General features: G+C 38.8%; 1 protein-coding gene across 1 annotated transcript; it reads left to right on the forward strand.

Annotated features, from left to right (window-relative positions):
• The first annotated feature begins 1,992 nt into the window (after positions 1–1,992).
• On the forward strand, positions 1,993–27,287 carry LOC118724654 (kininogen-1-like). The gene is made up of 10 exons (XM_045583778.1): positions 1,993–2,202; positions 6,520–6,630; positions 8,795–8,882; positions 12,364–12,536; positions 13,632–13,739; positions 15,517–15,591; positions 16,447–16,629; positions 23,575–23,682; positions 23,798–23,884; positions 27,129–27,287. The coding sequence occupies exons 1-10, from the start codon at positions 2,008–2,010 to the stop codon at positions 27,198–27,200; spliced, it is 1,200 nt and encodes a 399-aa protein (XP_045439734.1). The 5' UTR covers positions 1,993–2,007; the 3' UTR covers positions 27,201–27,287.

Below are 27,287 nucleotides of genomic sequence, written 5' to 3' on the forward strand. Positions count from 1 at the left end.
TGTTCTTATATGTTTATTTCTAGTCTGCAGATGCAGAATGAAGAGTCTTAAAAGGACTCAAGCCCTACAGAAAGCATACCCTCCTCAAGATTCATAAAGTAAACAAAAAGGAGTAGATTCAGGCAGCCACCACTTTCCCAGTACTGTCATAAGAGTGGGCCAAGGAATGTGGAAGGCTGAAGACCTTGTGCATTATCAGGGCTGTGTTGAGACAGCAGTGACTCAAAGCAATTTCCTGACCTAAAACCTCAAAGTAAATGTTTATTGGACCTTACTGACCTTTATTGACTTTAGACACAGTCTGTCTGCTACCTGTTTGCTGTGCTTTACTGAGGGCAAGATGTATATCTAAAATTGAATAAAAAGTGGACAAGCTAGATTTCAGGGTGCCTCTCCAAGAGAGTGGTCTCCACCTGGCCCCATGCCTTCTAAATTCATACTGTTTTCGCTTGTGCATTGGCCTCTTCCTTATATCCTGAAACCCCCCGCCAAAGGCTGGGGCAGGAACATTCAGTTTACACTGGCAAGTCCTGTTTCTGAATCTTCACTTGAAACACCCACCCTGATCAGCCCTGTGCTCCTTTCCAACTCCTCCTGGACCCTGCACATCAGTCATCTCCTTCCTCTCCCACCCTCAGCTTCTTCATCTTTGTGGGTCTCTCTTTCTTTCAAGTCTAAGAATTTACCTGAGTCTTTTTTATCCTTAGTTTAATTTCCTACATTTCCCACCACCCCCTGGCCCTGCCTCACACAAACTAGAATATACTTCTGCCATCATCACACACTTAAAACTGCTTCAGTAAGTCAGGATTCTTAACCAAACAGCACTAATATTAGATATAATTTATATGAACTAATTACCAGGCTATGAAAATATATTATCTCATTACTCCTCAGAAAACCTCATAAGATATTATGATATTTCACTTTTCCAGATGACGAGATGGAGGCTCAGAAAGGCTATATGACCATGATTTGCTCAGGATCACATAGCAGTTAGTTAAGTAGCAGAGCTGGATGGGTATCAAGGCTGGGCTTAATGCCAAACTCATGTTCCTGCCACTCTGCTTCAAGGCCATCACTCATTCCCCATGGATCCCTCTTTTCCAGGGGCTCCAAGGGAAATTGGCTTGCCAAGCTGAGTACCAGATCAACAACAAAGAAGTAAAACATCTTTCTGGGGGGAAAAGGTAAGACCTGAAGCCAACATCTACTAGCCCATATCTTTAACCTGCCTATAGACTTCCTCTCCCTGAATAGTCTAACTTGATCTAAAAGACCACTTGGGCTTGGTGAATGAAAGACCCCTATAAAGTCCACCAAACCAGAAACAAGAAGGAAGGACAGGGTAAGCAGGCTTCACTCAAACCATCTCTCCTTAAGTTTCTCCCCTGTCTCCTCCACCCTGGGGAACATTTTCCTTTCTACAGCAGATCCAGTTGAGTGGAGAGAGGCTAGCTTAGACAGAGAACAGGTAGGATGCCCATTTTTTATTTTCAGTCATGTCAATGTCCTGGTGTGAGACTCCCTGCACTCACTATGTCCCTGTGCATGGGCTCTCCAGGAGGGCAAGGACATTTTATTGAAAGGTGTCTGTCATGGTTGCATTTTCTTCACATGTAGTGACCTTCATAAATAGCTTTGGGAAATGGAATAACAGGTATTTGATGTTTTTTCTCCTCCTTTATTGGATTGTACTCTGATTTGCTATATAATGTTGTACACTTTCCTGGAAATGTGTGCGTACATGCTTCCCAAATGCAAACAAGCAGGTCAACAACCCAGTGTTGTAATGTACCAGCCTTAGATCTGCCTGGATAATCCAGCAGAGCCATTTGTCCTTTATAAGAGGGCAAATAGTGGAGAGCAGCAGGAAGCCAAACAGAACCCTAAAGTGCTAAGGCAGAGAGGAGAGACAGAAGAGAGAAGAGTCTAAAGAGGGTTAACATCAGCCTCCAAGTTAGCTAACCATTCTTGGTGAAACTCCCAGAAGGAGACTGTTAAATCATGAAGTTAATTGCCATCCTTTTTCTTTGTACCAGGCTGCTAACAAGTTTAGCCCAAGGGGACCAACAGCAAGAATTTGTCTGCAGTGATGAGGATTTACTTAATGCTGTGGATGCAGCTCTGACGAAATACAATGATGGAAGCAAAAGTGGCAACCAGTTTGTGTTGTACCGCATAACGGAAGGCAACAGGACGGTGAGTGAGTTGTGTTTAACCTTGAGGTCATTTGGAATTTGTGCTATCACTTGAACCCAGGACACACACACACACACACACACACACACAAAACTGATTTTTAAAGGTGAGTTTTACAGCTCTTAGAAAAGACCAACCACACTCTCTGGGCTGGGACTTGGGCAGAGTATGACTAGTCCTCAAGTCTCCAAGGTTTGCCCCTTGGGTGATCAGAGGACAGGTATCCTAAGCTGAAATTTAAAAAAGGTAGATGGAGTCATTTGAAAGGGACTATGTAGAGTGGGAAAATCCAGGAACTCAGTCAGACCACAGCAAGATGATTTGCTGGGTGACCAGCCTTAAAGTAAAATATAAAGAGCTCCAGACCTCAAAAGGGAGGAAGTGTTTAAGGTGGTATGTCTAACACATACTGTACAATCTCACACTTAAATGGAATCTAAAAAAAGTCAAACTTAACAGAAGCAAAAAGTAGAAATATAGTTGCCAGGAAAAGTGAATGGGAGAAATGGGGAGGTGTTTGTCAAGGGTACAAATATGCAGTTATAAGATGAGCTTGGTCACTTAACTCAATGGTTGAGTATCAACCTATGAACCAGGAGGTGATGGTTCAATTCCTGGACAGGACACATGTCCAGGTTGCAGGCTTGATTTCCAGTGTGGGATGTACAGGAGGCAGCCAATCAGTGATTCTCTCTCATCATTGATGTTTCTATCTCTCTCTCTGTTTCCCTTCCTTTTTGAAATCAAGAAAACATATTTTAAAAAATAAGATGAGAAGGTCCTAAGGGTCTAATGTACAACATGCTGAATAGAATTAATAATACTGTAGTGTATACTTGAAACCTGCTAAAGGGCTAGATTTTAAGAGTTACCACACATACAGAACATGTAATAATGTGAAATAATAATGTCTTCATTAGCTTATTTGTGGCAATAATTTATCAATGTATACATATAGCAAATCATCTTTTTGTATATCTTAAATATCTTATTTATTTATACCTCAATAAATATACCTCAATAAATATTCCTCAATAAATTATACTACAATAAAACATGGGTAAGTGGGAACAATAGGGTATGTCAAGAGGAGTCAGAAAAGTAGTCAATATAGTTCTACTATCCTATATAATAAAGAGCTAATATGCAAATTGGCCATCACTCCAACACACAAGTTGTCCTCTCCCATGTGGTCAAAGATAGCCATCCCATGTGGACACAAGATGTCCGACACAAGATGGCCATCAGGGGAGGGAAGTTGTGGATGATCAGGCCAGCAGGAAAGGGAAGTTGTGGAGGACCCAGGCCTGCAAAGGGGTAGTTGATGGGTACCAGGCCTGCAAGGGAAGGCAGTTGGGAGGGACCAGGTCAGCAGGGGAAGGCAATTGGGGGTGACCAGGGGGGCAGTTAACATTGATCAGGCTGGCAAGGGAGTGGTTAAGGGGTGATCAGGCTTGCAGGCAGAAACAGTTAGGGGCAATTAGGCAGGCAGGCAGGTGAGCGGTTGAGAGCCAGTAGTCCTGGAAGTCAGAGGGATGTCTGACTACCAGTTTAGGCCCTACCCCAGTGGAGAGGGTGCAGGCTGGGCTGAGGAAATAACCCCTCTCTTTGCATGAATTTTGTATTAAATAAAATATCCACTAGTATTAAATAAAATATCTACCATAAAGTCCTGATGATTGAATAAATCAAGGGTAACAGCAAATTTTCTAGTTGGTTTTTAATATATTAATACTTTATCATTCATGGATACACTCAGGTTGAAGATAAATCCTGACAGGATGTATTCTTCCAAGATATACAACTGGATGCATCAAACTGTTAGGTGGAGTGGGGGAGAGAGGGTTTAGTTGTAATTTTTTTGTTCTTATTTATATTAAAACATTAAGGATGATGCAACGGAAAGGGGAAAAAATCAAAATCAAACAACCTTTAGCTGTATTTCTCCTTAAAGTTAATCATCTCTTGATAATTGAAAGGTTAAGCAAAATGGGCTCAGAAGACCACTCTTCTCTCCAAGGACATCCCCTGGAAGAGTATGGCTGGGTGGCTTTGAAAACATGCAAATCAGACAGAGCTCAAGAACATTAAAGAATGTGTATGGTATCATGTATCTTTATGGTGGTTCATTCTATAGGATGAATGTATATTTGACACAATGCCTTGTTGTATATCTGATCTATTTATTATCACATACAGATATTCTAAAGTCATTGAGGGAGTGACACCACAGGATGTTATAAGTACTTGGTCCCATAGATGCTCTTTCTTGCACTATCATTGACATCCTAAGCCCAATGACCTTACTCATACATCATGCTTCTCTCCACCAACTTTTTCCAACTCTTTTAATTCATTGAAGTCTGTATTTTTCACCTTTTGTTGTTCCAGTTCAAACAATTAACTAGGGGGACTAAATAACTACCTTGATTTTCTTCTTTATGGTCTTTTTCCTGAAAGTCAGGGTCCCATCTTTGGATGTATTTTTATAATGATCTTGGACACTGTAGAAAAAGCATCAAATAGGATTATATGACTTGCTGTCTAGCCTTACTCAATAAACATGTGGGACTTTTAAACAAAAGTGCACATGTAAATGTCCTGTATCCAGCATGGTTGAGCTGTCATCAATGCTCTTGTGTCTGTTTTACTGTTACAATATTAGATAAATATGGAAGCAAAGCCATTCCACAGGGTCATTTTTAAAACAGAAATTCTGGTTCTGTTTTCTAAAGAAATTTATAAATTCTTAATTTGGATCTATTTATAGTTTCAGCTTTCTTCAATTGCCAGTGTGCTATCCAACTTTAACCTAAAAAACCTGGAATAAAAGATTTTTGTTTGTTCACATATGATCCTCTTAGACCCATATTTATAAAATTAACATCTTTCTTTGGGGGAAATACTTGGTTATTCTGCCATACAAAGTATGTATTAACTTGTATATTCAATAGTTAGATATCTACATGTTTAATCACGTGCTCAATATTCCAGAAGGATTTCCTGATTAGTGAAAACAAAGATGGGACACAGGGGGAATATTTTTGTTTATTACATACCATGCTTAGAAACTAGAAGTCTTGTGACATGCAAGAGAAAACAAACTATTTTGAGAGGAAAGCACTTAAAATATATATATATAAACTTTCAATAGTTTGTTAAAATTAATTTTATTATGTCTCTGTGATAGTTTACTTTGGTAGAAGAAAAGTCCATCCATTTGACATGATGAGATTAAAGGGAAAAAAACCAATGGGCTTTTTTATTTTTTTTATTTTTTTCTGAAAGTAACATTGAGCCATTCCGTTAAGTCATGCAAGTCCTGGTGCCCTCAACAATATTGTTGTCATCATTGGCTGACATCTGTGGCAAATGGGTTGTTATTGGTTTGTTTTTGTTTTGTTTAATTTTCTAAAATGTCCACAGAATCATTATCACCTACCACTTTATCAAAATCTGAGACCTGAAATGAACCTCAAAACTGTCGTGTTTGATTCCATCTTCTCCCAGATGCAAATACTCGGAGGAGTGCAGAATCTGAGAGAGCACTGTCCTAGGCTCAGGAGACCCAGGTCTGGGTTGACTTTGCCTTTCCAAGGTGGGAGGCTGCCGAAGCTCTGCCCTCTCTTCTTGGGCCTCCTTTCTCTCACCTGCAAAGTGAGGGACAAGGCAACATCATCTCTCAAGTCTCTTGCTGCTCCAACATGCCAGGATTTTGCATCTAAAAGCTCACCTCATTCAGAACCTTTGGGATTTAAAGTTTTATTTATTAGTTTATGACATGATAGGAAAAAAAATAAAAATATTAAAATTACCCATAACTAATCTCATCATCCAGAGATACCTGTTAACATTTTTTTTAAAGTGAAAAAAGAAACTACTCTTGTTTGTTGGTTTGCTTTCTAATTGTAAAAGTAATACTTATTTGTTTTCAAATAAATATACAAATTAGGGATGCTTGTTTAAAGAAGAGAGTAAAAGATAACCTTATATCCACCATTGTGACACAACATGTTAACAGCTTTGCTCATAACTTCTCAGGCTTTTAAAATCATATATGTGCATGTAATTGGTTTCTACAAAAATAGGCTAATACTTTGTATACTACTTTGTCACTTGAAAATACATGTTTATAAATATATTATGAACAATCTTCCAACTATTTATAAATTTCAGTATTTTTAGTAAATGTTTTGCTCTTATTGAATTAAATCAATATCAAATATTCATAACTGCATCAGATCCCTTTCCAATGGTCTGCTGTTGTCAATTGAATGAGCCTTATGTATCTTTGATTGTTTTGTTTTTTTTTTCCAGGAAGAAGAGTCCGTATTTTATTCTGTCAAGTATGAAGTGAAGGAGGGCGACTGTCCTGTTCAAAGTGGCAAACCCTGGAAGGAGTGTGACTACAAAGAATCTGAGCAAGTTGTAAGTGTGATGGTCCAGAGCTTCCAGTTTTCTCAATGGAGACTGCCTAAATTATTCTATTAGTGCTGGGGCATGATGAGTACTGTTTATTGTTTGTGCACATAAACTCTCAAGTGTGTAGAAAAGTCAAATGGTTGATGTCTATCTTCTTGCATAGACAGAGAGGGTGTGAGAGGCCAGCCAGGAGATGTGAAGAAAGCCCTCCCATGAAGAGGGGACTCCTATGACCAACTGGGTGTTTTGTGCAGACCTGAGTTGGAATTCTACTCTGCCTCTAATTAGCTGACCACTTTTAACCCATGGGCTCCCTTGTAAGAGGGTGGTAAAGTTGACCTAAATTGGAAGATGAAAGGACATACATATGAAAAGATCTTGTTTTAATAACAAGGTCTCTTAACCAAATGCCTAACATCTGTTTGCCAAACCATAGCTGGTTATTTGGCCTTCCCTGAAGGAGTGAACAGTCAGTTTCTGACAGGAAGCAAACTACTCTTTTCATAGTCCATGCGCTCACCTTTTTAATGTGTCAAAATATTATTGGTGGAAATGGGGTGTCCACTGGTAAGAGTTGGGGGATCCCTTTCCCCAAGGGATGTTGGGGATATAATCCTCAAGATATCTTGGGTAAAAGGAATTTTCTAAGACTCACACAGGAACATGAGAGATCTTTATTTGTGTGGAATTACATATCTGCATTTCTAAAGTGCCATTTCCCTTAAACCAGTCCTAAAAGAGGTGCAGCTGGGGATTCAGAGAGTCAAAAGCCCAACTAATGTCCCAAGTTTCCATCCCCTGGTGGAGCTGGGTCCAGCAATTGTTACAGAAAACCGAAGAAGAACAAAGCAATACTTAGAGAGATGGAGTTACATTTATTTCGTGTGAGTCCAGAAGAAAATGTCTCTCAAATTCTAGGGCCCGACATGTAGAAATTTTCCCTATTTATATGTTTTTACCATCTTTGTTTCCCAAATATGGGTGTTTCCTGCTCATTTTGCAAGTTCTTAAAGAGCCCGTATGTGCTGGCCTTGAGACCTCAACCAGTGGCCTGCCCTGGCATCAGCACTGATAACCTTGACTGGGGAAGGTTTGTTTAATGGACTCTCTGAAGTGAGAGTAGTCTTAGCAAGCAAGAATTTACAGAAGCCAAATAGCAGAGTTAAAATTTCAAAAAGCAGTTTTTATATAAGATGGATGCTTCAGCACAGCATCAATCTAGTTCCCGTCCATTAGTCCATTGTGTTTGTGGGGGAGTAACATATGGCTGTGGGCCATGTGGAAGCATGCAGAGAGTATGTCCCCTGCAACAAACAGAGCCAAGAGCCCCAGTGAGCAAGAGAGGCAAGAGAGAGAACTTTGTTTAGGAGTTTAATATCTGAAATTTTCCCGTGCTTGCAATGGCCATACCAACTATGTTCCCAGGTGTGACTGACAGAGAAGAACCTTCCCTACATCACCCAGACTTTACTGGGCATGTGTCTATTTGGCCTTCCCTTTGCTCCTTTTCAGTGAATAACTGGGTATTACATGGTATCAAAAACTCTACATCTTCTGTGCAGTTGAACCCTGAAGATGAACCATAAGAGGAGAGTCTGGCAGGCTAGTTTTAGGGCACTGTGTTCACCTTGGTGAAAAAGAAATACCTTCTGTGCTCCAAACATAACATTATTTTAAACATCACTATCTACACTGCCACTCTTCCCGACAATCCATGAATATCAATGACTTATAAATAATAATGATTAGGCTATAAAGAAAACATTCATTCTTGTGTCTCAAAACTCGGTTAGAAAAGAATCTTAAGTTTTTTGTATATATATATATATATATATATATATATATATATATATATATAAAATTGATTTTTTACATAGAGAAAAAGAGAGGGGTAGAGAGTTAGAAACATCGATGAGAGAGAATCATCAATTAGCTGCCTCTTGCACACCCCCCACTGAGGATGTGCCCGAAACCCAGGTACATGCTCTTGACTGGAATCCAACCCGGGACCTTTCAATCCAAAAACTGACGCTCTATCCATTGAGCCAAACCGGTTTCAGCAAGAATCTTAAGTTTTAAATAAGAGAAAAGCCATACTTAGCAACAGCACTAAGTGCAGTTTCCCATCTGAAAGATTAAGATAAATGGTCTCCTTTTTCTTTCTTTCTAGGCCACAGGAGAATGCATGGCCACCATAGGGAAGAGGCATCGGGATTGGGATTTCTCCGTGACAACCCAGACCTGCCACATTACTCCAGGTAGCTGATATATAGGGTGGCACTGCCCAGGAGCATAAACTGGACAAAGCCCCTTCCCAGAGGGCAGTGGGTGGCTGCACAAGACCATTTGCAGCCTTGGTGGGGGTTGGGTTCTATAGTGACAGAGTCCTGAGGTGGTGCCAGGCTCCTGCCAATCATCCCCTGGACTCTCCCTGGACAGCAGTGTTCAATTAGGGGTGTGCAAAGGCCCTGGGAAAGGACTAGAAAACATTCCACATGCCTCAGTTGTGAAGTGTCCTAAAGCCAGAAAAGCACAGGATGATTTCCTTCACCTTTTTTATTCCCCTTTTCCTGAAAATGGAATCACAGTCATTCTCACTGCAGAGGGTTGTTGTAGACTGAAACTAGATGGCAGGCTTGAAGTTAAATGCATAAGAATGTATTGATGATCATCAGAGTAAAAGTAACCATAGCTGACATTTATTGAGCACTTATTGACAGCCATAGTGATAATCATATTACATACATTGATTTATAAAATCCTCACAGCTATTCTATCAGGTAAGTATTAATGTTCTCATTTACAAATGGGGAAACCCAAGCCCACCACAGTTAAGTATCTTGCTCAGTATCCCACAGCTCCCAATTAGCATAGTGGTATAGTAGACCTTGTAAGAATGGCGCAACTTATGCAGAGAGATATGCCACTATTAGCTCCTTCCCAGTGGTGGCACAGTGGCTGGGTGCAGAAGAATGGGCACATCTAGGGAATGTCAATCACAAAAGCCAACTCAGAACTGGCCTTTTTCAAAATAGGGTTTTAGTCTAGGAAGCTCCAGAACAGCATCTTCAGCCATGCTCACGAACATCAGAAGAAGACCAATTGTTCTATCTTGGCCTTAGTCATCCATAAGGAACCCACAAAAACTCTATTTCTTGGGTTTTAGCTTTTGCAAGATGTGGCATTCAAAAAAAAAAAAAAGTTTAAAACAGAAAAGAAATCACAATATTTTTTTTTTAATTGGATTAGCTTTTTATTATTTAATTTAAGCACTTTAGCTCATAAGCAAATTTTCACATGATCCAGAACACAGCACTTACACAGTATATTATGAGAGAAAAAGTTCTTTGCCAGAATTACTAGTAGGTCCATAATCCCTTATCTGAAACCTTTTTTGGCCAAATATGTTTCAGAATTCAAAATTTTAAATCTTTTTTAATTTCTTTTTTAAATCTCCCTAGAAGTGTTGGAGCAGGATGAAAAAAATCATCCCATCTCCTGGAAACACTGAATTTGCACCTTTCCCTAGTCCTCTCACCATCAAAAGACTGTTCCATCTCTCCTCTTACCCCAGTCAGAGCTGCCCTAAGTTCAGCAAACCAGAGTCTGGTCTCTACTCCCTTCCCCCTCCCCCTTCTGTGTTCATCAATCTTTTGTCCTCCCATCAGTAATTTTCTCTCCTTTCCCATGAAAGTCCCCTCCAGTTGGTTAACTTTGTCCACTCCCCTGATGCCACATACCTTCTGCAAGGGGAGAACAGTGAGGAAAGCTATGAATAGTCACCCGGCAAATCTTTCCTTGATACACATGCTTATGGAGTGAGTGAATGCCAAGAAACAGCTGCAAGGGGAGTTGTGTTGACCTACTTGTAACTGAGGGACACTGCTGTAGAACACTGTTGGCCTCCTGCTTCTGTTTGGGTCCTACACACTCAGACAGTCAGAGCCCAAGGCAAACGGGCCCAGGAAGCCTTCATGACTTCCCCTCTACAGCATGTGCCTCTACTGACCAGCAAGCTAAGGCTATCTGTTAGAAACATGACTTGGTAACTTAATCCAAGCTCGCTCCTATTTCAATATTTAACATTATTTTATTAACACCCCGTCAGTGGCACCCCATCCTTACTGCCAATCACTCTTCATTCACTTCAGAGGGTCTATGTACATCCTAAAATTATATGGAGAACGTTGTGAGTACTGGCATTTTCCTGGAGAGGGCGCCAAGGTTCTCATCAGATACATCAAGGAGCCCATGATCCTTGCAATATAGTTCATAACCCTTAGCCTTGGCAGAGTGGCCAGGACTCCACAGCAGAGGACTCTCTCTACCAATTTGTTCAGACCTCTATCGCCACCCTCCTTAAGTCCCAGTAAAAAGTATACACTGCATCCCACACTCTGCCCTGACTTATCCTGCTTTCTTGAGAGCCATTCCTCCCTTTGCTTCTTCTTCTCAGGCTCACACTTTATGTTACCTTTGATCACTTTACAACCTTCTTAGCTCAGGCATTTTCTCCTCAGGAAAGTCTTTCTAGAGCTCACTCTGGGCTCCTGCCTTTCCAAGCTCTTGCTGAATTATTTTGAAACTAGAGATCCGATGCACGAAATTTGTTGAAGAGTAGCCCTTCCTTACCCTGGCTGATGGCACAGGCTTCCCTCTGGCACCCGGGACCAGGGATGCCTCACAAACCTTGCTTCATCCAGAAGGTCATCTGGAAGGATGTCTGGTCTAATTAGCATATTACACTTTTATTATTATAGATATCTATCTGCAGTTCTGTCTCTCCCATTCAACTTTGCCCAACACCTTCACCACTGCCAGGGCTGACCAGCAGCCCTCGAAAGAGGACTGAACTGATTAGTCAGACACAGTTTGGCTGTGAAAGAGGGCTAAGGGGCTCCTGGCTCTAGCAGCCAGAGCAGCCTGGATTGCCTGCCTCTTTAGGCTTTTATTGGAATTTTTATCTTTAGATACAATCAGTAAGGTGAGTAATCTTGGGAGGACACATGTGCTTACATTATCCTCTAGGCAAGAGCATCCAGGGATTAAGCATAAGGATTCCAGTAAACACCTGGGGTCTAAATGTAATCAGACTTGTTTGGAAAGGTCAAGGCATAATTAGGGGCACTGCCTTTGACATTACCCTACGTCCCGTCCCCCCCTAAGTTGGAATCCTGATTAACAGGGCAGGCGGCCTTTCACACACTTCCCTTTTATCAGAATGTCCTCCTTACAACTTTCCAACCAAGTCTCGTGTGCTCCCCAACACACCACAGGGACCATTACTAACAAGTTAATGTAATCACACGGTCTAGCTCAGCACCTCACATATCATAGCAGGAGCAAAATATGTACGTGATTGTTGAAATTAATTGTTACAAAACATATTATATCCTGAATGAGGCATCAAGGAGCTTTAATTAACACTGAAAAATAAATAATACTATCTTTACTTTTTTATTACAGGATAGATTAATGTATAATGTCTATAATTTACAATGATTATTAAATAAATTTAAAATGATTATGCACAATAGGATGCACATAAGATGTTTATAGGTGTTTTTTCCCTCTGACAAAAAAGCAGACCTGTATTCCCTTTTTCTAATACATGCTAGAATTTACTAGAAAGTTTGTTTACCAGGGTCTAGAAAATTATCTTACTTATTTAGGACAATGTATCTGAATGTGGGTTTTGCTCATTAACGCTGCCCTTTTGTCTACTCTTTCTTTGTCAAGCCGAGGGCCCTGTGGTGACCTCCGAGTATGAATGCCATGGCTGCGTGCACCCCATAACAACAGTCCCCCATGACTTGGACCCTGTTCTGAGACATGCCATTCAACATTTTAACAACCACACTAATCATTTCCACCTCTTTGCTGTGAAAGAAGTAGAAAGGGCACAGAGACAGGTTTGTGCTTTAGTTTTCATTTCTCACAGTATTGTTAAAATTTGTTGGATCTTTATGTTTAGGGTTTCATTGCCTAAAATAGACCATTGGTCATTAGAAAACCTATGATTCCATGACTGATGGTGAGGCAGCTCTTTTTGTCCTCATCTAACTGTCATAGGAGGTAAAGAACTTTCTCTTGAGTCAAAGTGATTCGGATACTGCAATATATAAAGGGGAAAAGTGTGGCTAATCAGACCCTTGGCTCTGATGTGGGTTTTAATGAATGGGTAGTCAGAAATATATGTTTTTCTTAGAGATGGTGAGATGAAAAAATCATTCTAGCCTTAAGATTTTAAGAAAATTGCATTCCCACCTAGCTATCATGAGTCAAACATGGCTCCAAAATATTAAGTGAAACACAAACAGTTGGCATGGCTTTCTGAGCACCCCCTAAATTACAGTTTTCATATCATTAAAAGGAAGCAAATACTTGGAAATCTGGCCTTTCCATTGACCCAGTTCACTAAGTCTTTACTGACAGTTGACAGGGTCCCTTGAATTTCAGTGTCTAATTATAAGGGATTTACTTAAGTCTGTAGTATTCACTACTTTTAATAGACCATCAACTTCCCTTCATGCTAGAGCATGTTCTACTCAATTATGTTCATAGCTATTGGAGTGGGAATAGCCCAAGATAAAGCAGCACAAAACTTACTGTCTGACTGTATGGGAGCCTGAGAACTTATCAGTAAAGGCCATTCTAGCTCCAAGGTTTTTTTAAGGTTCTAAAAGAGTATTATTAATATTTCACAAAATTCAAAAGGACATTATTTTTCTGTTGCTTGGCAGAGGAAATGTTCCTAGGTTTTTCTTAAGAAAATATATATTACTTTTTATTTTTAGATGTGTAGGAGTGTGTGTGTGTGTGTGTGTGTGTTGAGGAGTGTGAGAGTCATAAAGTGCTCAATATTTATTCAGTCATAACTTTTGCCTAGTAATAATAGTTTCTATGTTTGAGTACTTGCAATATGCCAAGCAGTATTCTAAGTTCCTCATAGCACAGTGACTAATGTTTAAACTGCCCTTTAATTATTCAATTCAACTTTGTTTCAGATGGTGTCTGGATGGAACTATGAAGTTACTTACTTAATTGAGCAAACTAATTGTTCCAAGGAGAATTTTAAAGTCTTAACCCCAGAGTGCAAGGCCCTTCCCAATGGTGTAAGTAGGCTAAAATTGAATTAAGTTATTAAAATTTGGTGTCCAGCATATACAGGTCTGGGAATACTTAGCTACATAGGAAGAATCTGTCACTAAGATTTTAGATGACATGCATGAATTCACAGCCACATTCTTTAAGCAAGGGGCTGCTTCAAGTCCTTTAGTCTATTATTCTACTTCTACAATTCCATTATGTGGGAAGAAAATGAGAAAACCAGACAGTAAGGTACTAATTTCAGCATTATTATTATGTACTATGTATATCCATACAGTCAAATATATGCAGCCATTAAAAGTATGTTTACAGATTTTTTAGTGACTTAGTAAAATGGTTATAATATGCTAAGTAAAAAATATATAAAATTACAGGTGCATATTCATTTAAATATATAAAGTACATGTAAATATCAAAAGTGATGGAGGAGCCCTGGCTAGTTTGGTTCAGTGGATAGAGCATCTGACTTCGTGGTCAAGGGCACGTAGCTGGGTTGCAAGCTCCTCACATGACCCAGCAGAGCCCCTGTTCAGGGCACATCCCAGAGGCAACCAATTAATGTGTTTCTCTCACATGGATGTTTCTCTCTGTCTTTCCCTCTCTCTTCCACTCTCTCTAAAGTCAATGGAAAAATATCTCCAGGTGAGGCTGAGACCAGTTTGGCTCAATGGATAGAGCGTCGGCTTGGGGACTGAAGGGACCTGGGTTCAATTCCGGTCAAGGGCATGTACCTTGGTTGTGGGCATATCCCCAGTAGGGGGTGTGCAGGAGGCAGCTGATCGATGACTCTCTCTCATCGATGTTTCTAGCCTTCTATCTCTCTCCCTTCCTCTCTGTACAAAATCAATAAAATATATTTTTTTAAAAATATATATATCTTCAGGTGAGGATTAACAACAACAAAAAAAGTGATGGAGGGGAGCATTTGAAATCTTGCTCCCTGTCATATGTTATTAGTTTGCCCCAAATAAACTCACAAAAAAATTTTACGTGATGAAAAAATATGCAAAAATATAAAACATAGTTAACTTTTCATTGGAACTATGGGTGCCTTTTTTGATTCTTTATACTTTTTGGAACTCTTCAATACTTGCCAATGTTTCTAATCAAGCATGTATTTATTTCATAATTAAAAGAAAAGTTAAAAGGATACTATTAAGAGAGTAAAAAGACAACCCAGAAAATGGAAGAAATTATTTGCATCATATATCAGATAAGAATTAAATATGCAATATATAAATAACTCTTATAATGCAACAACAAAAAGACAATCAACCTAATTTTCAAATGGGCAAAGGATTTTAAAATAAATATTTCTCTAAATAAGATATGCAAACAGTCATTAAACACATGAAAAGATGCTCAACATAATTAGCTATGCAGGGGGTGGGGGGAGCAGGGTAAAACAAGCTACAATGAGATGCCATTTCACACCTAAAAGATAGCTATAATTTTTTTTAATTGGAAAATAACTAGCATTGGGGAGGATGTGGAAGAGAGAGGGATAGAGAGTTAGAAACATCGATGAGAAAGAAACATCTATCAGCTGTCTCTTGCACACCCCCTATTGGGGGTGTGCCCACAACTAAGGTACATGCCTTTGACCAGAATCGAACCTGGGACCTTTCAGTCCGCAGACTGACGATGCTCTAGCCACTGAGCCAAACTGGGTTCGGCTGTTTTGTTTTCTATGTAATGTCAACATCCTATATTTAATGTTACTAGTTGTTTACTTTAAAAGTCCTTACAAACATTTTAATTTATTTACTTTTTTAAAACTAGGATACTGGTGAATGTACAGATCTTGCATACATGGATCCTCGGCTAAGAATTGCTTCCTTCTCACAGAAGTGTGAGGTTTTATCAGGTATGAGATAATACATGTTTGTCCTATATTAGTACATGCTGAACCCAGACAACTGATGAGGTCTTTTTATAGGAATTGTGATTTGGTCTCATGATATACAGCTTCACCCCATTTCTGCACAGCTGTGCTGTAGCTGATGCACTTGGGACTGCTCTGCCAGTGGCCAGAGGGAATATGGTGACAGAAGGAAAGATTGATGTTCTTTGAGCAAAGCTGACCTCCAGCTGCAATGTCAGCTGGTCTTTCTGGTGAATCAGATGTCACTACATCAGGTGTTATAAATTGGGGAAGCTGAATCTCCTATTTAATCACTCAGAATAAAATCCTTTCAATTAAAAACTTTTTTTTCTCCTGTATGTTATAATGGGGGAAAGTGAGATAGTGCAAGTTTATGGTCAAGCAAGTGTTTCTCATACCAAGAGTTGGCTTTTCTCATACTTGGAAGATGTTTGCATTCATTCCACAGTGAGAAACATCATTGAAGTTCCCTGCTCACCAGAATCAGAGGACTTAAAATTTTCCCACCAGAGAATCATTCCTTTAAGTGTTGCTTTTTTACACTTTCTTTCAAAAATACAAAAGCTTAGAAACAGTAGTGCAGCTCATTGATATTGAAGGTGTGCTAGCTAACACCTTCTGATGGAAGGTTTCCCTAAGTACCCTTGACTCTGAGGAGAGTAAAAGAGGACAGGCAGTAAGGTGAAGGTCATACAGACAACCTCTACCCTCTCACTACTGGCCTTTAGGCTGCACTTGACCCTCTACAAATGAGTGCTGGACAATGTGCAGGAGAGGTACTAGGCTAGACTGCTATTTCGGTGCACACACTGACTTAAAACCTGCTTCTTTTTTCAGAAAAGGATTTTCTATTATCACCTAAATTAAATTGCCGTGGCTGCCCCGAAGAGATACCAGTCGACCACCCAGATCTGAAGAGGGCTCTTTCTCATTCCATTACAAAGCTTAATGCAGAGAATAATGCAACTTTCTATTTCAAGATTGACATTGTGCACAGAGCAACATCACAGGTCTGTAAATTAAGCTACAAAAACAGTGACATTATAGTCTATGTGCAAACTGCTTATTAATATCACCACTGGTCTTGGGCTGGGAAATAGTATACCTGGTAAAAGGAATTGAATGTCAAGTCTCAACCTCACTACATGCTTGCTAAGTGATCTTGGACAAGTCATTTAGAACATTCCATTTTCTGTCTGTAAAACACTGGGGTAAGGCTCAAATAAGATCATGTATGTCAAACTTTGGCTGGGTAGCTCAGTTGGTTAGAGGCGTTGTCCCAATATGCCAAGATTGCAGGTTTGATCCCTAGTCAGGACACATACAAGAAGCAACTAGTGAATGCATAAATAAATGGAACACAAAAAGAGAGATAATATATGTCAATAGATTATCTTCTCGAACTTTAACTTGTTATATATACTCTAGCAACAATTATGTAATTAATCAAATGTAGGCAAGGAAAATCTGCTCTTATTCTCTGCCTTCCTAGAGTTGTTTCTTATTGTAGCATCACTTAGTGCCTTGGGATCAGGCACATGTCAGTCTGTCATCACCCAGACTCTCTTCACATTCTCACCTCCATGTCACTTCCCAACTGTGTAGGTGTCCTTCCAGCCCACAAATGTACCCTCTAGGGCAATGGTTCTCAACCTTCCTAATGCTGCGACCCTTTAATACAGTTCCTCATGTTGTCATGACCCCCAACCACCTAATTATTTTTGTTGCTACTTCCTAACTGTAATTTTGCTACTGTTATAAATTGTAATGTAAATATCTGTGTTTTCTGATGGTCTTAGGCGACCCTGCTGCAGTTCTCAATGTGTGGGTCTTGACCCCTTTCACAGGGGTCCCCTAAGGACACAACATGAGGAATTGTATTAAAGGGTCGTGGCATTAGGAAAGTTGAGAATCACTGATCCATGCTGTTGCAAATGGTAATAGTTCCTTTTTTATAGCAGCATAATATTCCATTGTGTAGATGTACCACAATTTTTTAATCCACTTATCTGCTGATGAGCCGGTAGGCTGATTCTAAATCTTAGCTTTTATAAATTATGATGCTATAAACATAGGGATGCATATATCCGTTTTTTAAAAATTATTTAATTTTTAAAGTATTATATATGTCTCCTTTTTTAGCCATTGACCTCTTCCTGGTCTTTCCCACCCCCAGCACATGCCCTCACACCCCCACCCTAATGTATGTGTCCATATATGCCTTATAGGCATATATACAAGTTCTTTGGTTGCTCTCTTAACCACCCACACCCCCAATGCTATTCTTGTGTTTGTCAGCTTTTCTTCTTAATATTTCTGCTTTCTTGTGAAAACCCCTTATTCTTGATGCAGGAATACCCTCTACTCCACCATGTATTGAATATCAAAAATTTGCTGTCAGAAGAGAACCACTTATTTTATTACATGACTATCTAGTCTTCATAGTACTTACAGTTCTTAGTAAAGTAATAAATCAACATCCTAGAATGGTGTGTATTTGTTTATGACAAGGATACCAGGGGAACAGGTAATGCTGTAAATTGAAGAGAACTGATATTCCTTCACTTCCCAAGTCAATTTGAAATGTGGTGAGAATCTCAGACTTACTTACAAAGATGAATCTTTACTGCCTTTTACATTTAAAGAGAACAATTTGGCTGTTCTGACATGATTATTCAAGGAGGCCCTGCTGGAAGCAGCCGAATTACTGGAAATCCATTTACTGATTTTGCCAAATAACCAATTTTTGCCAAAGATTTATTTTTCAGATTTGGTCTTCCTTGGCTTTGCCTATTTAGTCCTATTTTGGATGCATGTCCATTTCCAGCTGGTTTCAGATGCCAAATATTTCTTAAATTCTCCGTTTGCACATGTGAATGATGTGATTTCTGTCATAGACAATGTCTTTTGCCCTGCCTCTGCCGCCACTGTCCCCACTGTTGTCCATATTCCTCCCTGTCTTTGCTCAGACGAATATACTTCAAGGATCTGTGTGTGCACATTCAGGAATTTTTCCTTTAACAAAGTACTAGAAATGTCAAGGCATGTGTATATGTCTAAAACTTCTCATGCAAATAGCCAAACTATTTGTAATTATGACAATTTACATTCATACCACCTGACCATAGGACCTTGATCATCTTACTTTGAATTCTATTCCTACCAACAGTGTCTGAGGCTGTGTGCTTCCCACACACAGCCAATACCAGGTATCACCACTGTGTTTTATCTTTGCCAAAACATAGAAGATTAAAGATGCTGCTGTGTTGTTGTTGTTGTTGTTGTTTTTAATCTTTAGTTATTAATGCAGGTAGCAGTTTGTTTCTGGCTTAATGACCATTTTAACTTATTTTCTGAAATATTTGTTCATGTTTTTTGTTCATTTTTGTGTTGGGCTTTACATGCATAAGAATATTAATCTTATACCATATTTTCCCCAGATTTTTTTTTAACTTTGCTTGCTGTGATTTTTGAGAATCAGTTGTCCTCTCTGTCTGAACAAATTGACATTTTTTTTCCATTTAGTTTTTCTTCCTCTGCTTTTCACCTAAGAAAGGACTTCTTCATCCTGAGACCTCATGGATACATATTTATATCTTTTGAGTTTCTTTAATTTAAATTGTTAATACATTTGGAATTTATTTTGCTATGTCGTTATCTCTGTTTTAAAAACAAAGATTGAGCAGGATGAATTTGAGCAGGGAAGACTTTTGATAAGAATGACACCTGATAATAATGGCAATATAGATGTGATCTTGAAGCCCTCATATGGGAGATTTACATCTATTTAATTCCTTCTTCTTGACCCTGAATAGAGTAGAGCTATCAGTTGTGGTTTGTGTCACACACTGTCAAGTTTCTTAGGCAATATTACTGTGATCAACAAAAAATTGGATTAAGATATATTCTGAAATGAGCAAGAAAACTTATGATCACCAAAATATAGACCCTAAAACCCTTTTAGAACCTTCCTCCCCATTTACACCTATACCTAGAGTCTTAAAAGTTAAGGATCAAATTTTTCTTAAAAATTTAACCATGTTTACCCAGCAGAACAATGCCAGGAAAAGTAGAGGGATAGGCTCTGACCGTTTTTTGGCTTGATGGATGGTGTGTCGACCCTCGAACTGAAGGGTCCCGAGTTCAAGTCCAGTCAAGGGCATGTGCCTTGGTTGCGGCACATACCCAGTAGGGAGTGTGCAGGAGGCAGCTGATTGATGTTTCTTTCTCATTGACATTTCTAACTCTCTCTCCCTTTCCCTTCCTCACTGTAAAAAATCAATAAAATACATAGCTTTTTTTTTTTTAAGTAGAAAGGGATCTTAGTTCTTCCTATAACTCTGTTCTCCTGCTCTCTTCCTCCCACCACACCTTTTTCCATACTTTTAAAATAAACTCAAGGATAGGGAAGACTATTGTGGTTTGCTTTTTAAAATGAGATTCTACTATCACCATAACTTCATTTATTTACTTCTTAATACGCTTTTATTGATTTTAGAGAGAGAAGGAGGGAGAAGGAAAGAGAACCATCAATCCTCATTCTCTTGCATGTCCCCGCCCCCTTACCTGGGGATTAAATCAGCAATGATGGCATGTGCCCTTAGCTGCATGAGATGACACTCAACGAACTAAGTCACACCAACCAGGGCTATAACTTCATTGTTAAAAATAATAGTCATCTCTCCAGGTCAAGTGATATATTCATGTATTCTTTTACACACACATAGACAGACACACACACACACACACACACACACACACACACACACATTTAGATCCTAGAATTAAGTACTGAATAACTTGAAAAAAAAATAACTACTAGATAACTTGGATTAGAAATTTGGCCATATCAACTAACTTTTTAACATACAATTTAAAGTCATTTTTACCAAGTATATTTTTAAGTGTAAGAGATGTAAGATATGGCATTTTAAAATGACATTTAAAAAGTCATATGTGTGCCAAAACCGGTTTGGCTCAGTGGATAGAGCATGAGCCTGCAGACTGAAGGGTCCCGGGTTCGATTCCAGTCAGGGGCATGTGCCTTGGTTTCAGGCACATCTCCAGTGGGGGTGGCGGGGGTGCAGGAGGCAGCTAATCAATGATTCCCTCTCATCAATGTTTCTGACTCTCTCTCCCTCTTTCTTCCTCTTTCTCTAAAGATCCATTAAAAAAAAATTTTGGTAGAAATTAAAATTGTTTTTTTTAATATATTTTATTGATTTTTTACAGAGAGGAAGAGAGAGGGATAGAGAGTTAGAAACATCGATGAGAGAGAAACATCGATCAGCTGCCTCTTGCACATCCTCTACTGGGGATGTGCCCGCAACCAAGGTACATGCCCTTGACAGGCATCAAACCTGGGACCTTTTGGTCTGCAGGCCGACACTCTACCCTTTGAGCCAAACCAGTTTCGGCTAAAATTGTTTTTTAATATAAAAAATTAAGAGAAGCAAAGTAAAAAAATCCTAAGAATTTTCCTAATCAAGAATTTAACCCACAATTTCTGTAGTGATACCAAATCAGTATTTCTCTGATTCAAGACTTGGCATGACAATACGGCATACTTAAAGAAAACATTTAAGATTTTCTTCCTACTCTTCTTAGATTCTATAACAACTTGAGTGCTTGAATGTTGTTGAATATTGAAACTCAGAAAAGTTTAAAAATAAAAACTGTAGCCGAAACCAGTTTGGCTCAGTGGATAGAACGTCGGCCTGAGGCCAAAATCAGTTTGGCTCAGTGGATAGAGAGTCGGCATGCGAACTGAAGGGTCCTGGGTTCGATTTCGGTCAAGGGCAAGTACCTTGGTTGCGGGCACATCCCCAGTAGAGGGTGTGCAAGAAGCAGCTGGTCAACGTTTCTCTCTCATCGATGTTTCTGACTCTCTATCCCTCTCCCTTCCTCTCTGTAAAAAAATAAAAAATAAAAAAAGAATGTCGGCCTGAGGACTGAAAGGTTACGGGTTCGATTCCGGTCAGGGACATGTATCTTGGTTGTGGGCACATCCTTTCTTAATAATGCTCTTATTAATGTATCATTTTCCCCCCCTCCCCAATGGGGGGTGTGCAAGAGGCAGATGATCGATGATTCTCTCTCACCGATGTTTCTAACTCTCTGTCCCTCTCTCTTCCTCTCTGTAAAAAATTAATAAATTTTTTTTAATTTTAAAAAGAAAAAAAATCATAGAATAAAAAAAAAAAATCATAGAATAAAAATAAATAAATAAAAACTGTAGCCTGCCGAGACTGGTTTGGCTCAATGGATAGAACATCGGCTTGGGGACTGAAGGGTCCTGGGTTCGATTCTGGTCAAGGGCATGTACCTTGGTTGCGGCATATCCCCTGTAGGGGCTGTGCAAGAGGCACCTGATCGATGACTCTCATTGATGTTTCTAACTCTCTCTCTCCCTTCCTCTCTGTACAAAATCAATAATATATATATATATATATATATATATATATTTTTTTTTTTTTTTAAAATATATATTTTATTGATTTTTTTTGCCCCCCTCCCTCCCTCCCTCCCACACATCCCCTCCCTCCCCAGAGTTTTGTGTCCATTGGTTGTACTTATATGCATGTATAAAAGTCCATCGGTTGATCTATTATCTCCCCCAGATCTTCCTCCCCTCCCCGCTGTAATTTGACAGTCTACTTGTTGATATACTGTCTCTATATCTATCTTTTGGTTCATCAGTTTATAATGCTCTTTATTATCCACAAATGAGTGAGGTCATGTGGTGTTTCTCTTTCATTGATTGGCTTATTTCACTCAGCATGATGTTCTCCAATTTCATCCAGGTTGCTGCAAATGATGAGAATTCCTTCTTTTTTATGGCAGCATAGTATTCCATTGTGTAGATGTACCATGGCTTTTGGATCCAATCATCTGCTGACGGACATTAGGCTGTTTCCAAATTCTGGCTATTGTAGATTGTGCTGCTATGAACATAGGGGTGCATATATCCTTTCTGATTGGTGTTTCTAGTTTCTTGGGATATATTCTTAGAAGTGGGATTACTGGGTCAAATGGGAGTTCCATTTTCAGTTTTTTGAGGAAACTCCACACTGATCTCCACAGTGGTTGCACCAGTCTGCATTCCCACCAGCAGTGCACGAGGGTTCCTTTTTCTCCGCAACCTCGCCAACACTTGTCGTTTGTTGATTTGTTGATGTTGGCCATTCTGACAGGTGTGAGATGGTACCGCATTGTTGTTTTGATTTGCATCTCTCGGACAATTAGTGACTTTGAGCATGCTTTCATGTGCCTTTTGGCCTTCCTTCTGTCTTCTTTTGAAAATGTTCTATTTAGGTCCATTGCCCATTTTTTAATTGGATTATTTATCTTCCTTTTATTTACTTGTATAAGCTGTTTGTAGATGTTGGAGATTAAACCTTTATCAGTGGTATCATTTGCAAATATGTTCTCCCACACCGTGGGCTTTCTTGTTGTTTTGTTGATGGTTTCTTTTGCTGTAAAAAAGCTTTTTATTTTGATGTAGTCCCATTTGTTTATTTTCTCTTTAGCTTCCATTGCCCTAGGGGTAGTATCAGTGAGAAAGTTCTTTTGGCATACGTCTGAGATTTTGCTGCCTGTGGATGCTTCTAGTATTTTTATGGTTTCCTGTCTGATGTTTAAGTCCTGTATCCATTTTGAGTTTATTTTTGTGAATGGTGTAAGTTATATATATATTTTTTAAAAAAAAAAAAACTGTAGCCTTGTTTTCTTTCATAGAAAAGGAAACAAGACCAACCAACAGCCAAATATTTTATACATGCATACAAACTAACAGTTTAGCTGTCAAACATTTATACTTTTATATGAATACCTCTCATTTGAGCAATGTATAATTAAAATTTTAATATTCTCCCCTAAGATATCTTAGGGTAAAAACATATCATTTATTATATAATGTTAATTAAGGCTCTACTTTGTGCTAATTAATTTTTCAGTTGGTGGCTGGGACAATATATTTTATTGAGTTCACGGCCAGGGAGACCACATGTTCCAAGGAAAGTAACAAAGAGTTGACGGAAAGTTGTGAGACCAATAAACTTGGGGTGAGTACTCATGCAACTCTACTTATTCCCTAGAAATCTACTTGATATTTTATACTTGTTTAAGTATTTCATGAATAACTCTGTTCTCTCTTTTGGCTTTTGTTTTCACGAATAGGAAACTCTAAGATGCACTGCTGATGTTTATGAGAGACCTTGGGAGAATATAATTGAACCTACTGTCAAATGTTACTCACCAGGAGAGGTATGATTCTAATTAGTGAACTTGGGTAAATTTAGCTCATTCTGCAAAGTCCTATTTGGGGTTTGAAAATGAACCACTATTTAAATGAATTAGGGGAGTATCTTTTTAGAATAGAGAGAACTCTCACATTTCTGTGCTGACCTCTCTTTTTTATGTCTAGAAAGGAAAACAATAATCAGTCCCCTTAATCACTTCTCCCCCATTGTCAGTGTCCAATCCTTCAGGAGCTTCTCGCTTTGTTTTGTTTTGTTTTCCTTAATTAATTAATTTATTTATTTATTTTATTTTTCCCCCTTTGGTCTTCCTCCAGCCTCCCCTACCCCGTGTATTATGCCCTCATCCCACCTGCCCAGTGTCTTCTGTCCATTGGTTGTGCATATATGCATGCATAAGAGTCCTTTGGTTGATCTCCCCCCCACCCCCTCCCTTCCCAACACTCCACAGCTTTCCCTCTGAAATTTGACAGTCTTTGCGGTGCTTTACTGCTACTGTATCTATCTTTTTGTTCTTCAGGTTATAATGTTCTTTATTTTCCATAAATGAGTGAGATCATGTGGTATTTTTCTTTCATTGACTGGTTTATTTCACTTAATATAATGACCGGTATATTTCTCTTAATATAATGTTTCTTTGATGTGTTTTTGTTTACAGGATTTGTCCAGTGGTGATAGTGGGTATTAAAGTCTCCTATTATGAGTGTATTGCTGTCAATCTCTCCCTTGATATCCTCTAGGATTTTTTTTTTTAATATATTTGGGTGCTCCTGTATTAGTGCATATATCTTTACCAGCGTTGGATTGCTTCCTTTAGTATTATGAGGTGGCCTTCCTTTTCTCTTTTTGTGCCCTTCACTTTGAGAAATAATTTTTCAGATATAAGTATTGCTACCCCTGTGTTTTGTTTTGTTTCATTTCCATTCACCTGAAAACCCTTTTTCCATCCCTTCACCCTGTCTGTGTGTGTGTCTTTTTTTTTTTTTTTTATGTAGGTTGCTTGTAGACAGCAGATATATGGGTCATGTTTTCTTAGCCAATCCTTTACCCTGTCTTTTGATTGGGGCATTTAATCCATTTATATTTAAAGTTATTATTGATATGTACTTGTTTGTCGCCATTTTTATTCTCTACCCCTGTGTTTCTTCTTTCTTTCTTTTTTTCTTTCTTTTTTTTTTTTTTTTTTTTTCTTTTTTTTTTTTTTTTTTTTTTTCCATAAGACCCTTTAGCATTTCTTGCATTGCTGGTTTGGTGGTAATAAACTCCCTTAGTCCTTTTTTGTCTGTGAAGCTTCTGATTTCACCTTCAATTTTTATTGATATCCTTGCTGGGTACAGAATTCTTGGATTCAGACCCTTCCTTTGCATGACTTTGTATATTTCATTCCATTCCCTTCTTGCCTGATGTATTTCTGTTGAGAAATCTGTGGCTAGGCTAATGGGAGATCCTTAGTAGGTAACTTTCTGTCTCTCTCTGGCCACTTTTAAGATTCTTATTTTGTCATTGGTGTTTGCCAATTTAAATATAACGTGCCTTGGTGTCAGTATTTACGGGTTCATTTTGCTTGGTACTCTGTGAGCTTCTTGGATTTGTGTGGGGTTTTTCTTCCCTATATCAGGGATGTTGTCTGTCATTATTTCTTCAAACAGGTTTTCTATTCCTTGCTTAGTTTCCTCTTCTTCTGGAACTCTGAAGATAGTATTCATCTGCACAGACACAAGAGAAGACAGAGGGCTAACAAACTTCCCCTCCCTATTCCAGTCAAATGAAACAGTTGCCTTTCCTTAATTTTGGTACTTAGATCTCATTGCTGCTATCATGACTAATACACCACCAACTCCAACAGAGAATGATGATTCTTGGATCCCTGAAATCCAGATAGAGCCAAATAGCTTTTCATTTAACCTGATACTGATTTCCCAGAAACAACTTCCCCCAAGTGTCCTAGACACCCATGGAAGCCAGTTAATGTAATGAATCCAACTGTGGAAACAAAAGAATTTCATTATTTCAATCTCTTTGATGCTCTTATTAATGTATGCAGTCATGGGTGTTTCTTTAATGCTTCATCATCCCCTTTCACCATTATCCACATACCCTGGTATAATGCACCAAAAACCACGAAGCTTCAAAACAACCTAGAGAGAAGTGATAAGACTGCCAATGTGGACACCATCAATTTCAATGGACAACACAAACCTTTGTGCAGGATTATAAATCCTTTCTGAATCTTCTTTATGGGTTTTCTTAACTAGCACAGAAAATGGACAAACAAATGTGCCTTGTGGCCTACTGCAGTTTGCTTTTCTAATAACAAATATGTATCTTAGAATGGTTGTCATTGACTTCCATACAAAGATTCTTGCCATTCTGAATAAACAATGGCATCTGGTCCTTAAACACATGTGAAAATAAGGAAAGTCAAGAGACTGAATGCTGTACTTCTTAATAGGGCAAAAATAATAACAAAAGCTACCAGAGGTAAAAAAGGGACAAGAAAGACAGACTGGCCAAAGGGAAGACAAGGGGAAGTAAACTAATGACTTTCTGTTTCCAAAACAGGTTAGTTATATCAAATATCAATAGTTACTCCCACTTCACAAAGTTATTCTGTTAATTCTCTTTCTGAGTCAGAGTTTTTCTCAGAAGTCATTAATTTCTATTAACTCAACTACTCTTTGCAACACGGCTGTGAAATAGGAGTTTCTATTTGTCTATTAGAGTGAGCAATCCTTAGTTTTGAGAAGTTCTGAGTTTAATAATAACAATGGAAGCAGGAGTAGGGATATAGAAGGAAATCTTTTTTATAATTGACCAGGAAATATCATAAGATGTGTGCAAAATTTATTCAGAAATTTTATGAGGAAATGCCTCTCTAGCCACATTTTATCATCAAGTCATCTTTTTGCTACAACATTGAAGAGGGCTAATTTTTACCAAAAAAGGACAATATGATTAATTGCTTCTAATCTCAGGGAAGCACACATTGCATAATCCTTGCTGTGTTCTGCTTAGGGAAACAGGACAGGGCTTAAACACCTACAGTTGCTTGTGGATGCGTGCGGCACTGCTACTTCAAGTTATTGCATGCATTTGAGCCTCTGAGTTTTTATTCCATTTCAAAAATTATCTGCACTTATCAATAAAGAACCAATGATGTCAGGAAAAAGTCTCATCTTATTAACTGGTAGCTTCACTCTTCTCTTATTGAATGATAATATCGTATTAACAGAATGTTACTATATTTACAGAAGCAACTAAGACCCTGCGTGTTCAAGGGCCGACCTCAGGATGCAGGAGCAGAGCCAACATCTGAGAGTTAGATTTCTTGACCAGTTGCAGAACCTCCACACCTGGCACAATAGCCCCAGCAACCTGTCAACAGCCCTGAATGAAAGAACAAGAAGATG

The sequence above is a fragment of the Pipistrellus kuhlii genome, unplaced genomic scaffold, assembly GCF_014108245.1.
Source record: "Pipistrellus kuhlii isolate mPipKuh1 unplaced genomic scaffold, mPipKuh1.p scaffold_m20_p_2, whole genome shotgun sequence".
In the NCBI taxonomy this organism is placed as follows: domain Eukaryota; kingdom Metazoa; phylum Chordata; class Mammalia; order Chiroptera; family Vespertilionidae; genus Pipistrellus; species Pipistrellus kuhlii.

Bases quoted from the DNA above. Each gene is read 5' to 3' on its own strand.
- LOC118724654 (XM_045583778.1), top strand. From the start codon at position 2,008: ATGAAGTTAATTGCCATCCTTTTTCTTTGTACCAGGCTGCTAACAAGT. The intron at 6,631-8,794 runs GTAAGTGTGATG...CTTTCTTTCTAG, and splicing joins ACAAAGAATCTGAGCAAGTT to GCCACAGGAGAATGCATGGC. The intron at 12,537-13,631 runs GTTTGTGCTTTA...ACTTTGTTTCAG, and splicing joins TAGAAAGGGCACAGAGACAG to ATGGTGTCTGGATGGAACTA.